This window comes from Gymnoscopelus microlampas (assembly GCF_963454915.1).
Source record: "Gymnoscopelus microlampas genome assembly, chromosome: 2".
In the NCBI taxonomy this organism is placed as follows: Eukaryota; Metazoa; Chordata; class Actinopteri; order Myctophiformes; family Myctophidae; genus Gymnoscopelus; species Gymnoscopelus microlampas.
In genome coordinates this window covers 43,699,859-43,714,715 of record NC_139939.1, presented here as the reverse complement: position 1 = coordinate 43,714,715, position 14,857 = coordinate 43,699,859, and the positions used below count along the sequence as shown (strand labels likewise).

Genomic DNA, 14,857 nt, shown 5'->3' with positions numbered 1-14,857 from the left:
AGCCATGTGAAAGTGTTTAAGCACTAAGTCCCTGTGGGCACGTGCCTTCAGCAACTACTCAAGTGATTTGGGCTTGTTTTACAGCACCACATGTCAACACAAGCACACCGAAGTGGCATTTAAATCACGATGGGTCACCGCTGTCCACTCCCATTCCACCACACATGCATGCACACACACGCACACGCACATACAGTACACCACCCTAACTCCAGGATTCTAGTTCCATTTGATGTTACTAAAGTAGCTTTCGTGATACAGTCAGAGAAGAGGAATAAAAAAAAGCACACAATTTGTAACAAGACGTGAAGGATTTGGACTGACTGACCTACTGACCGATTGACCAAACAACATAGTGGCCTATTAACCCATTAAGACCTGGAACGCATCTGTGTGTCATTTTTTGATTTCTTTCGCTATTCAAAAATAGCAGATATACAAGCTCATAGCGCGGCACCGAGTGCCGCACTATGAGCTTGTAGATCTGCTATTTTTCAAGAAATTTGAAAATTTGTGAAAAACTTTGAATATATATATATTTTTTTTTAAAGCGAACATTTGTAACTCAAATCTTTACATCTGGAGGACGCTGGAACTAAATATTTTCTGATATATAGCAACATACTTGTTTCAAAAAAACTGTTTGTAGAATCCCCAGAAGCAAAGATTTGAGTTACAAATGTTTGCTTTAAAAATATATATTCAAAGATTTCTGTTACAAAAACAGAAGTTTGGAAATTGCAGGGACATCCCCTATTCAGTGACTTGTCTGTAGATACAGGCCCTCACAGCTCATTTAGTACACAATCACTCACTGTGGTGCCAATACAACAAGGAAACACAGGCCTGCTCAGAGCCACTCGCCACCAGTGACTATAAAACAACCATTGTGAGGTACGAAGCCAGTATAACATGAATAATATGCTGTGCCTCTACACTTTACCTGTATGTTTTTCTTATGTGGAACTGCAGGATAGACAAGAGTCCAAAGCGATTTTTTCCCATGGGGACAATAAAAGTATATCTTATCTTATCTTAGCTCCATTCATAGAGAAGGAAAGTCCCCCGGGTCATGCAGGGCAGTAAATAAATAAATCAATCAATAAGAACCTGTTATATTCATTTCCTAGTGTGATCTGTAATATTCATAAAATCAGCTTAATCACTCTCCTACTTAGTTTGGGTATGTTATTATATATATAATAACATATATATATATATTATATGTTATTTAAGTGAAAAATATCAAAAGCTTTAATAAATTGTCCAATATGCACAGGGACTTTCAGACATTTTTAAACTATAGCTAAAATAGCCGATCTACAAGCGTACAGCGGGTTGCCAATATGATGCATTGTGAGCTTGTAGATGTGCTATTTTTGAAATAGTCGCTTAAGCGGTTAATATGGTCAGTCAGCCTGAAGGCACAAAAATCCCAGAAAACAAAATGAAAGTATGCGTGCACAGCATGTACGCCTGCAAACTCTTATCTGTGTGCACAGCAGGGAAAGCCAAAAATACAAACGCATTCTCTGCTTGAATGATGCAGCCTTTATGTATAATTAGCCTACAAGGTTCGGTGATCTTTTTAGATTGGTGTGTGCCTTCGAGAGAGAGAGAGAGCGAGAGAGAGTGAGAGTTATCTAGAGAGAGAGAGAGAGAGAGAGAGAGAGGAGCAGCTGCTATATCCTCCTCCTGACAGCTTTTCGTCTGGTTCATTAGACCTCTGCAGTGTGCGTACTATGTGTTCACTTCAGTCTCCCATTTGTTTTCCCAAGATAGTGTACAGGAATCAAAGACATTTTGAGGTTTTACCCACTTGTTTCCTGATTTGGAGGAGAGTAAAAAAGCGCTTGCACTGCAATAAAGCCCTCTCTGGGGGGAGAGAGGGGGAGAGAGACAAGCGGAGATACAGAGGGAACTGGACAGAGTTTCAATGCCAAGAGCACTTTGATAAACATCATTTATACTTTGTTGTACGACCTCAACATTCGCCGAAAATCCATTCGTTTCACAGAGGAACACAGTCGTACGACAAAGTATAAATTACACCCAAGAAAAAACGTTGGAAGACGATCCCATCTTTGCTCCTGCTGTACTATCAACGTCCCTGGATGAACAGAATGTACTTGGCAGATGACAAAGCAGCATAGCCAGAATTGATTCAGTGACGCAAATGTGACTCCCTATATTCATCTCTAGATTGTGGCAACTAAATCATCTCAACACTTAAACCGGGTTACACCTAAGAGTTTATGTACAAATGTAATACAGGCACCTACAGTAAGTGCATTGGTTCTCAAAGCGGCAGGGGTCCTTGGCTTGGGGGGATACCAGGGGGTCCCCAGCAAAATGTGTTAATAAAGCATCACAATCATTTTAACCCCTTTATCCATATTTTACACTTTGGCTATTCAAAAATAGCAGATCCACAAGCTCATAGCGCGGCGAGCTTGCAGATCTGCTATTTTTTGAAAAATCTCGAAAATGTGTGCAAATCTTTCAATCTTAATTTTTTTTAAAGGTGAACATTTTTAACACCAATCTTTGCTTCTGGGGGTCCCTGGCACAACACATTTTCAGGTGGGGGAGGTCCACGGCCACATACATATCAATTTGGGGGTCCTTGGGAACAAAGACGTTTGAGAACCACTGGTATATCACACCCTTAACATTGCTGTTTATCTTCAACAACAGTAATTAATTCCCGTCTGTCTGTTGGTCAACTACACGGGTTGCCAGACGCTACGTCCCCAACCCCCAACCCTCCCTCCCACCCTGGTCACCACTGTGGCCCATCATCATTTCTCTTCCTCTGTGCCTATAGAGAGAGTCTGGGGAGTCCCAGAGGTCAGCTCCTCGACAAACGGAGGTGGGTCATTGTGAGGAGGATGAAGAGAAAGAGAATAAAAGAGTGAAAGGACATTTGTAGCTGCCAGACCGGACAGCGACCTCACCATTTGGACAGAGAGCCTCCCACCCTCTTTTTTTTCAGTCTGAAGGCCACTTGAGGAAATTCAAAGCAATGCCGCAAGCATAAAGGCAGTGGATTGAGAGTCCCACTTAATGCCTGTCCATAGAATACCGCCATCACACATCACACACACACACACACACACACACACACACACACACACACACACACACACACACACACACACACACACACACACACACACACCTTATGCCATGGCTAGCCATTCCCATATTCCCATGGGACCCCCAGTCCCTGGTGAAAGAGTGAGCCTGACACGAGCCTCTGACTCAACCCTTTTACCCTAACCCCCTGAACACAAACACACACACACACACACACACACACACACACACACACACACACACACACACACACACACATTTACCCTCAAGACAGAGAGACTATGGGGCCCCAGGATAGGCAGGTGCTGGGGCAGCCCCGCAGGCTGTGTGTGTGGTGTGTGGTGTGTGGTGTGTGTGTGTGTGTGTGTGTGTGTGTGTGTGTGTGTGTGTGTGTGTGTGTGTGTGTGTGTGTGTGTTCAGAACAGTGGTGGTAGGGGTCCACTTGCCGTCTGTCAGACGACCTGCTGCTGTTTAGATCAACCAGCCTATGTTTCTTGTCCCTTGTGGGCCTTGTGGTGCGTGTGTGTGACTGACGTGTGTATGTGTGTGTGTGTGTGTGTGTGTGTGTGTGTGTGTGTGTGTGTGTGTGTGTGTGTGTGTGTGTGTGTGTGTGTGTGTGTGTGTGTGTGTGTGTGTGTGTGTGTGTGTGTGTGTGTGTGTGTGTGTGTGTGCGTGTGCGTGTGTGTGTGTGTGTCTGCCAAGGGGGTCTGACTCTGACTGATACACCAGGATTATATATCACTCTAATTGCATTAACAAGGGATCTAAACCATGTACCCTGTACACTGTTCATTAATCAGACAGACGGGCACCTTTCTCCTAAAGGTGACAGGTTTGACAAAAGCACAACTGTGTTAAAGGTTATTATGCCATGATTACTGTCCAGCAGTGTTACGACCATTCCAGGGACATGAAGAAAAAGTCAAAGGATTTAGTCACTGTCATTAGTGATGGGACCGGTGCTACAGCGATTAACAGTATTATAGGTCATGATACACAGGTTAGCCAATTCAAATTGAAGGTGTCATTGCCGATGTTTTGTTAAGCACCATTTGTTAAGCACCACTGAGCTCCTCTCAACTCAAAAAACAAACAAATGAAAGCCAAGACCTGGGCACAAAATGGCACAGAAGATGAATACTTTATAAGACTGCAAAGCTCAAATAGATGAACATGCAAATAAAATAAAGTCTGAAAAGCACAAGGACTGTAGCCATATATACAGTACCTACCTTGTCAAATAGACGCTTCCATTGCTGAGTACAGGGAAAGAGAGAACAGGGAAAGAGAGGAAAAAGAGCAGGGGATGAGTGAGCCAAAGGAAGAGATGAGGGGAAAATATGAAACAGGTGAAATACAATGAGGTCTGGGACTCTGGGTACCAGAAAATGTTCTGCCCGTTTTGTTTGGTATAGTTTGTCGCGGTCGTGCTATAATTAACTCCTCTATCTTCTCGGCACTGTCTGTGGTCAATGAGCCACAGTGAAAGACCACTGGGTAATAACGCGTGAAACGCAACTTGTGTGTAAACATCTGAGCCTCCAGCCTCATATGACATTTTCCATCGATAAGTTCACCGCACTCATCTATTATTATGCCACTGATGTTTCAGATTCGAGGCTGTGTGATGGGATAGCCTATAACAGTAAGGATGATGATGATGGGGGGCCAGGGGTATGAGAAAACAAAAGCAGGGTAGACTTACGTCCTCGGGGGCCACGGGCAGAACATCGGTGCTCTCCAAAACCACGATCTCGTCTCCCTCGGCGTTGGCTGCCACCGCTGGGGAGCTGTTCACCTGCACCGGAACCTCCCGAATCCCACCCGGCATCCTCGGGCTCCTCGGGCTGCTCTTCTTCATCATATCCACCAAGAAGAGTGACGACTATTCATAACACGATGACCTCCCATAACTTACCATCCCCACACAGCGATTTGCCTATATCACCACCACAGTTCATTTGTAGGTTCAATAACCTATTGTGTCAGCAAAATGGCAAAGGTCAAAAAAAAGAAGTAGAAAAGAAGTAGGGGTATCATGCTCACTTGTGCATTTCTCCAATTGACTACTGTGCTATTATTTGGGTTAAATCACCCCAAGTGAATAAATAACAAAAACCCAGTGAAGGGGTGAATTGGGGATAATATGCTGTATGATATCCAGCTATTCCAAATGCAGATGTAGCAGAGTGGCTCACAGCCTCAGTCTGATGAGGTAAAAGTCTAATATCTCCACCGAAAAGTGTAGAAAATTCCTTCAATCTAGTGGATAAAATACTGTCTCTCCACGCGGGAGACCCGGGTTCGACTCCCGGGCGTTACACAGACACGCAACAAATCTTCCATCCGTCAAGAAGATAAAAAGTTGACAATAGGCTTTCAAGTAGGGTATTGCCACAGGCAGTAGGTCTAGCCTACGGTTGTTCCCCTCCAGGAGCGTCTCCTCCAGCGCGCCGTGTCCGTGGCCATGTGACGGGGTGACGGGGTGTCCGTGGTTCGGGGACGCACGGTGCAGAGAGCCTCTGGTCACTCTGGGAGACGCGGAGCGGCAGAACGCAGCAGACCCAGCTGAAAGAAACAGTGACATCACGCAGAATGAAACTCGTTAGACGACGTCATCACCGTCGGCAAGATAATGTAGCCTGACAGTGCGTCGCGGGTTCGAGTCCCGTTCCCGACGGTCTTTACTGCATGTCTCTGCCTCTCTCCCTGTTTCCTGTCAATATTTTCCACTATAAATAAAGGCAGAAACCCCCCCAGAAATGTCTTTAGAAAAAGTCATTGTCGTCAAGATAAACCAATAAGACCAGACATTATGATGAATTGAACTGAAACACAACTAAACTATCATTTAGTGCACTTAAAAAGACGTGCACGGTGCACACAATTAAAGGCTTGACTTTTGAAGAGGCTATTCTATACATTATTTGGTGCAGTAGCGCTGCTATGCTGCCCTAACTGTCTGCACTCACTGTTCACACACACGGACACAAGTCTGGCAAGTGGCATTTTTTGGTGCGTCACGTCACGGTACCTGAGATTCGGTGTAACGGCGGCGCATCTCGGCTCGCTGCCCGGCTGGCTGTCTGCTGTCTGCTCTGTCTGCGCGGCGCGGAGTCAGAGTCGAGGAACTGGAACACACCTCCGGGACGCGTTTGGGCTCCGTTCCACAGCCGCATGCGTTGTGTGGCGTGGTGGTGCGTGCCCCCAGGCGAGGAGAGCAAAGGGAGGAGGAGGGACCGTGTGTGTGTGTGTGTGTGTGTGTGTGTGTGTGTGTGTGTGTGTGTGTGTGTGTGTGTGTGTGTGTGTGTGTGTCTCTGTCTGTCTGTCTGTCTGTCTGTCTGTCTGTCTGTCTGTCTGTCTGTCTGTCTGTCTGTCTGTCTGTCTGTGCGTGTGCGCGTGTGTCTCTCTCTTTCTAGCACACACACACACACACACGCACACACGCACACGCACGCACGTGCGTGCGTGTGTGTCACAGAGACAGACAGACAGACAGACAGTAGAGTGAGAGAGAGACACAGAGAGAGATAAACAGAGGATTTTTTTGGCCAGCAGTGAGATGAGAGACACTCACTCAGCCACCCACTCACTCACTCCCATAGATGGAACTCGAGGAACTTGGTGGTTTGTGTTCTCACCAGCTGGCTGTCACTGCGTCTCTTTTACAGAGAGAACGCCTCTGATAAGGTTTCTAAAAGACACATCATTGTGTGTGGTGATATATGATATAAGTACATAGATGCATTTCTTCAGAAACTACAAATACAATACAACTCTGCAGGAGTTGGCAGTGTTCAGTCCACCAGTCAATCCTCACATCACATGACCTTCCAGACACATTTTCCAATACATTATCAATACCCACTACTGCGTAAACATGATTAACATGGATAAAATATAGGGCATCATCCATTGTATCCTATTGATCTTATTACTGTAGATACTGAATCTGATTTCAAAGCTCCTGCAAAATGTAAATGGACAGTTGGGGCTTTACTAAAGGGCATTCACTTCTATGTCCCAAAACAAAATAAAAACGCGCGCATGGGAGTAACATCTCTGAATAAAACTTCTCAGACAGTAAAAGCCCTGACAAATCACAAAATTATGCCAGATGCCATCGTCATCTCCAGATTAGGACATTACACACTGGCATTACCTTGCAGAATAGAGATTGGTGTAAAACTTTGGGACATGCATGTTCATATTCATATAGTATAATGATTCAGCAGTTAAAATTATACACAAGAATTGTAAAATCCAGTGGCATCTTCCTTTAAGGGATCAGATAGGATAGTAGAAGCTACACCTGCAAATTCCAGGTTGTGTTTTAGGGTCTCTAAAGTCTAAACAACCCCCTCTAGGCCTGCTGGAACAATCAGCCAAATGATGGGTGCCCTGTTACTAGACCACCTACCTATTATCTATGCTACAGCAAACACACCTAATCTTTCGGTGGAAGTCCCCGTTGAGAAATTTGGTTGGTGGTGTAGTTGCCAGTGCGTATGTTGTTGATCAGTATCTGTCTTGTGAAACTCCCTTAGTTACATCTGTGATAGCATTGCCATGGAAACAGCAAGGCCATCAGTTATTTTTAAGCCTAGGGGTCTTCTGACACCTACACACACATCTTTTTGGGGTTGAAGCCACAGTATAAAAGATGTTGTTCCCTATAATTCAAATGCCTGGTCTTCACGAGGACATAAAGGTGGCCGCACATACTGGTAGCCAAAGTGCCAATATTTTTTATTATGGACACAGAGGAATAGAAAGCAACGTTTCGGCAGATAACTGCCTTCTTCACCCTGAAGAAAGCAGTTATCTGCCAAGACGTTGGTTTCTATTCCTCTGGCTTCCAGTGTGTGCAGCCACCTTTATGTCTCTTGACAACACATTCTCACAGATAGGCGTCAGTTATTGGATTCTTCTGCCGCGGGCCGGCAGACCCGGCAACCGCTACAAGGACTTTGGTGTGCATAGCATTCATGTGCAAGTGTGCATAGTGTTCCCTGTAATTCAACACAATAATTCTGTACTGGCAGTGTAGAGGACTCAGCATTAAAGATACAGCCGGCAATTTCCTTGACTATCTATTCTCTAATAACCGCAAAAATGCTTCAAGGATCTTCAGGTGAAAATCAGTTATTAGGAAACTTGCTATACCATACTAGCCTGGCATGGCCAGACTAATATCACTGTGTAGATATTAGTCTGGAATCTCTGTGTGGAACGTGCATTTCCAAGGGGCGGACTTAAAAAAGATGCCTCTGGTGATAAACCCGCCCCATATTTGCATACTAGACCCTGATTGGTGCCTCACAACTTCGGGGGCAGCGAAAAAGGGCTCTTTTTTTTGCACTGGCAGATTCATCTGGTTTCCAGGCTAATACCGTACTAACAGTTGGCCTCTATTTTATGTAACTGTTAAATCAAACAAATCCCAAAAAGCTTTGGGGAAAGGTCAGCAGTATTTGTCAAGTACTATATACATACAGTTTATAGTCAATGGACGAAACATGTTACACCACTGGTAAGATCCATTAAAACTTTATTGCGTTGTAGGTTTCATTGAGACAATAACACTACTGATGCCCATGTTCTTGTTTTCCCCTCTTTTGTAAATCATGTTATCAAAATCCGACTCTGAGCTGCTCCATGACTTTGGCAGTGGTGGAAAAAGTACTCAATTTGTTTACTTAAGTAAAAGTATCAATACTGCAATGTAGAAATACTCTGTTACAAGTAAAAGTCCGGAATTCAAAATTTACTCGAGTAAAAGTACAAAAGTATTGGCATCAAAATGTACTTAAAGTACCAAAAGTAAAAGTACTCATTATGCAGAATGTCCCATTTAAAGTTTTCTAATGTATAAACATCTTTTGAAAATAGCAGATCTACAGTACAAGCTCACAATGCGTCGCATCGATGGAACACTACCCTCCCTTTTTAAGATCTGCTCAGCCTCCCATACCCATGTTATTCCCACTACCAGTGGCGTGCACAGACATTTTGAGGGCCAGGTGCTCAAGTAAATTAAACATTTTTTTGTTTACTTGGTCTGCTCTGTTTTCCCTCTACACCTATACCTCTTTGCCAAAAATAGCCGATCTACAAGCCCACAACGCTTCGCAGCGCGAGGCGTTGTGGGCTTGTAGATCTGCTATTTCTGGCTAAAGTTCTCCTCAGAAAAGGGATGCTAGGTTTCGAGTGGTTATGGTAAAAAGAAAAATCATATCACATAAAGATTTGGCGGACCCCCTGTAGTAACTCTGAGGACCCCCTAGGGGTCCCGGACCCCCTGTTGAAGACCCCTGCTGTAAACTAAAAAAAAAAATGAAAAAAAATTCAAAAGGGCACTTCTGGTCAAGAGGGCAAAGGGCAGGCGCTCTAGCACCACCTAGAGTCTATCTGTGCACGTCCCTGCCCACTACTACAATATTAAGACCATTTGTCAGCTTGTGTTCCAGTTCCAATTTTGTCTGCATATTTGTCTGTTTTATCACTTCCAATTTCACTTGTTTATCCTGTTGCCGGTATGAGTTCTCTCTCCTGATTTGATTACATTTATTTATGAGTCCTCTCTTGTGATTTATTTATTTTCTGCTTATTAAAGAGCCAGAGAGACAGGGAGACCGGTGTAACTGAACACTCTATAGCAATGATTGATATCGAACGGAATATAGAGCTATTTAAAACTTATTGTAACAAAACATAGAATAAATAAATCACGAATGTGTCATTTTCCGGGAGCCCACGGGACGAGGCATGTTTTGGAACACCATGCCTTGTCAGTGGTATAGGGGCCGTGCTTGGCACACAGTGCAGCTTTAATGAATCAACATCGTTGTGTATTTACCAGAATAATGGTTTAGCGTCATTCAGACAATGATAGTTTTACGAAAAGCTAGACATTACTGCTCCTATACAGCAACATAAATTTGAAACATGGTAAACTCTGCTTATGAATTATTTACACTGAATTCTATCATCATAGTTCTGACTGTAGCTGCCAATACACTAATCTGCAATAGAACAACTTGGCTAGCGGCTATTCTTCTCTCACTCTTCTTGTCTTTACTTATTCATTGGAACAACTCGCACATCCTTCACACACAGCACCAGTTATTAGTGAGCAAATTGCACTATGTCTGCTCCTAACAGCAAGGCCGAGGGGTGCTGCATATTAACCACTTACACCCTGCATACTTCCTGCAAAGCAAAGCAAAGCAAAGCAAAGCAAAGTTTGTTGTTTACCCAGGGTGTCGGACTAAGCACGAAGCTTGTTTCCAGCCGGACCCTGCATGGAAGCCTTGCTCAAGGGCTATTCAGCGGTGATTCATGATTGATGTGATGAATTGGGGAATCGAACTAGGGACCTTCCGGTATCAAGGCCGCCCCTCTAACCACTAGGCCACCGCTGCCACCGCTGCACCTGCAGGGTCCACCGTGGTCTATCTTTGGCCCCCTTCTTTTCCCTCTACACCAGTAGTTTTCAACCTTTTTCATGTCAAGGACCCCCAAATTGACACTTAGTAGCCCGCGGACCCCCATTTGAAAAGATATGCCAAGGACCCCCATAAGAGAAGATTTTTACGGCTCTAGCAGTGATTTTCAACCATTTTTATTTCAAGGACCCCCAGTTTGACATGCATTAGGGCTACGGACCCCCATTTAATAACATTTCTATCTCTGGGATGGTGGGTATATTATAAAATCGATGTTAATTTAACTCAGAGTGTACGGGTCCATTTGGTTCCATTTGTACACTCTCTGAGTTACAGACCCGTAAGGGTCCATTTGGTTCCATTTGTACACTCTCTGAGTTACAAACCCATAAGGGTCCATTTGGTTCCTAACTATCTATCATTTAACTGGGGGGACCACCTGGAATCCCTTCCCAGACCACTGGTTGAGAACCACTGCTCTACATCAAATCTCCTCAGCGCACAGCTTGTAAATCAGTGCTCAGAATAGGGAACGCCTAGAGTTCAAACTGGTTAAAATCAGCTAATTGGGCAAAAGAGGCTTTCACAAGTCTTCACTTTCACAAGTCAAGAACTGGTGTGAACTTGATAAATATATCACAGCTCTGAGAAGAGTCAATAATGGTGACGATGATCTATTTGTAAGTCCCTCTGGATGAGAGTGTCTGCTAAATGGCTAAATTGTAATGAGGAGGGTAGTGTGTGTGTGTGTGTGTGTGTGTGTGTGTGTGTGTGTGTGTGTGTGTGTGTGTGTGTGTGTGTGTGTGTGTGTGTGTGGGATGGAATGGAATGGAATGAAACACCTGCTGGTGTGGGTACAAATTAACAAACGGAAAGAATTGCAGCATAAATCATTGGGACTCAGGAGGTGCAAATTACCAGAGACATGCATGCCCCCACGATCTCTCTCTCACGTGCGTGCGTGCACATACACGTACGTATGCGCACGCACGCACGCACGCACGCACGCACGCACACACACACACACACACACACACACACACACACACACACACACACACACACACACACACACACACACACACACACACACACACACACACACACACACACACACACACACACACACACAGAATAGAGATGCAGGCATTGAATGTACTACTTCTTGCAAAGTTGAGGACAGTTCTTCAGTATGAAATACGTAATGTAATGCCCTCTACGCTTGCTCTCTCTCACACACACACACAAGTATAAATATCAATAGTTCAATCAGACCTGATGGTAGACTGGCAGAGAGGTTCATTTTCTAGTTTGACATAGATTTCATGCAGCAGAGTGTCTCTCAGCGTTTCACATAATTACATACACTCATTATCACAGATCATTAGTGAAAAGCGGCCATCGGTGCTTTAGCCTAAATATCCTTAACAACGCAGCTGTGCCAGACAGGCTGTCCACAACTGTGTTTCTCTAGATATTGTTCACAATCCAAAATTAGTTTTGAGCTCATTAGTGGATCACATGCAACATGATGTCTGTGTGTACTCATAGGCTTTAATCAGCCATTATCAAGGGCAGCATAAAATGTTATCATGGAAATAATAATTTCACTGTACAAGAGTAGGTTATATAATTAATTGGATATTCAATATAATCTTTTACAATTCTTTTTGCCCTTGTAAGTCGTCTCACCATGAAGACGTCGGGCAGTGTCACTTTTCTTTACTGTACATTACAGTGCATCATCAACAAACCAACTTAAGTATACTTAATGTAATACTTGATTATCAGGCCATAGCTTTAGAAATGGACAGCAGTTTACTGACTGAAAAGGAGATCTGTTTAATTATATCTTCAGTTTGGGGATATTTGTTGTTTAAGCAATGCCGCCCTCTTGTGGATAATGGACCCAGACCACTAGTCCTAATCCCAATTATTATTACATAATTCCTTGACAGAACAGTTTCCATAAAACTGTGTTGCACAGGCAATTAATTCATTCAGATAACATTGATTTGCGCAGAGGACGAGTCTGCATTTAAACATGTCAGTGAATGACAAGTCTGAGTCACAATTTTCCCATTAGTCCCTGCATTGTTGTAGCATAGAGAACTAAGTGAACATTAATGTTGTGCCATTAATATCCAGTGCATTACACACTTCAGATTCATCTGAAGTTATCAGCTACTGTACAGTTGTTGTTGTTAAACTTCTGGATGGTTTGAACTGAAAGTGAACCTACCCTAACTATACCATTTACCATGGCAGTTCTACAAATATCTAAAGATCTATTCTATAGTAGGGTTGGTGCGAGAACCAATTTGTCAGTTACACAAAAATGTTTTTTTGCAACCAAAAAAAAACGTTCATTCCAATCCACCTGACAAGATTGTGAAAAACATTCACCAGTACCAACAATGAGCTTCAGACCATCACACAGACTACAATAGATGTTCATTTATTATAAACGTTTTGGAAAGGCAAAGGTAAGTGAACAGAACTAAACAAACCTAGTAGAGACAGTGGGAAATATGGATATGGAAATATGGAACAATATGAGACCATATCATTAATGTTATATATGTTATGATGTTATATATATATCATTATATATATATCATTAAAATCTTAGTGTTTTGCCAAATATTTGGGGGCCAAATTGCAATATCCTCATCACGTCCCCCGGCCCACAGGTTGAGAACCACTGGGCTAAATGAATGCCAGGTGGTTTACGGCACAGACCACATGACCTCAACGCCCTGACCAGCAAATCCCTGATTCAATTCCCAGCCGGTCGGACGATTTGCTGAATGTCATTCCCCTACTCTCTCCACATTTACTGTCAAATAAAGGCTTAAAGGACAACTTTGGTTTTTTACAACCAAGGTTTATATTTTAGCTTGTAATTAAAGTAAATAAATGATGAGTGTAATTTTTTTTTCATTTACTGCTTTCTATAGTTTTAGCATTTTTTTCGATATTTTTTACAGTGTTTTCACAGTGGGCGGGGGCATTCTGTCCGGTGGCTAAATATGCCTTTTTTACACAATAAAAAAGGTCCGGCTGTCTGAGATGGCCAGATGTGAGTTATTGGGGGCTAGAAGAGCTACTGTAAATAATAATAAAGAAAACGCCGGGTTAATGTGTTCAAAAAATGCATATTTAGCCACCGGACAGAATGCCCCCGCCCACTGTGAAAACACTGTAAAAAAGATTGTGAAAATTGCTAAAACTATAGAAAGCAGTAAATTTAAAATTTTTAACACTCATCATTTATTTACTTTAATTACAATCTAAAACATAAACATTGGTTGTAAAAAACCAAAGTTGTCCTTTAAAACAAAAACAAACAAAGAAGCCGATTTACAAGCTCACAATGCGACATGACAGCTGGTAGATCTGCCATTTTCACAATTTTCTAAAATGTTTTGAAATAAAAAAATAAATACAAAATAGGGACGCTAGGTTGACAGTGGTCAAACTGGAATTGAAATGTAAACAATATTATATATTAGCTTTTTTTAAACTTATTTTTTTCCCCTTAATAAAGCTTTGGGTTAAAGAATAGAATGGTGATCCAGGATGGCCACTCAGATGGCAAACATACAGATGTTACTGTGACTTCACTCCTATAATAACAAAATCCTAAGTGTTAATTTAACTCAAGAGTGTAAAAAAATGGTACATTTTTACACTTGGTATTTAAGGGTTCATGTTTTACACTCCCACAGTTACATGAACACTCAAGGTGTTTCCGTGAAGGTATTGTATGAATAAGCGCTTTGGGTTACCACCGGGAGCTATCATTAAATGTGGCATACCGGTAGTTGACTCAGTCATCTGTTACAATAATAATTTTCAAAAACAGTAATGAAGTAATGTGGTTTAGTAAGTCTGAAGCATGCTGATATATCTTGCAATAATAAGATAATTGCACCGATGCCATGTCGCGCAATTGATAAGAGATTACACAGGCGCACAACACACACACACAGTGGCGTGCACAGACATTTTGAGGGGCAGGTGCTCAAGTAAATTATATATTTTTTTGTTTACTTGGTCTGCTCTTTTTTCCCTCTACACCTATAGCTCTTTGGCAAAAATAGCCGATCGGCTATTTTTGGCTAAAGTTCTCCTCAGAAAAGGGATGCTAGGTTTCGAGTGGTTATGGTAAAAAGGCGGACCCCCTGTAGTAACTCTGAGGACCCCCTAGGGGTCCTGGACCCCCTGTTGAAGACCCCTGCTGTAAACTGAAAAAGTGCCCTTTTTTTCCAAAAGGGCACTTCTGGTCAAGAGGGCAAAGGGCAGGT

The 14,857-nt window shown here is 42.9% G+C and overlaps 1 protein-coding gene across 4 annotated transcripts in view; it reads right to left on the bottom strand.

The window, feature by feature from the left end:
• The window catches only part of rhbdl3 (rhomboid, veinlet-like 3), an 81,588-nt gene extending 75,325 nt beyond the window's left edge, over window positions 1-6,263 (bottom strand). For 2 of the 4 annotated variants that reach the window (XM_084047024.1, XM_084047026.1), the window contains exons 1-3: window positions 6,134-6,263; window positions 4,805-5,667; window positions 4,332-4,355 (exon numbers count right to left, since the gene is read on the bottom strand). In XM_084047024.1, coding sequence (XP_083903150.1) covers window positions 4,332-4,355; window positions 4,805-4,963 — 183 coding nt within the window. In that variant the 5' untranslated portion in view covers window positions 4,964-5,667; window positions 6,134-6,263. The remainder of the gene's footprint in view (window positions 1-4,331; window positions 4,356-4,804; window positions 5,668-6,133) is intronic. The other 2 variants (XM_084047025.1, XM_084047027.1) reach the window with 1 other exon arrangement.
• Window positions 6,264-14,857: the final 8,594 nt, after the last annotated feature.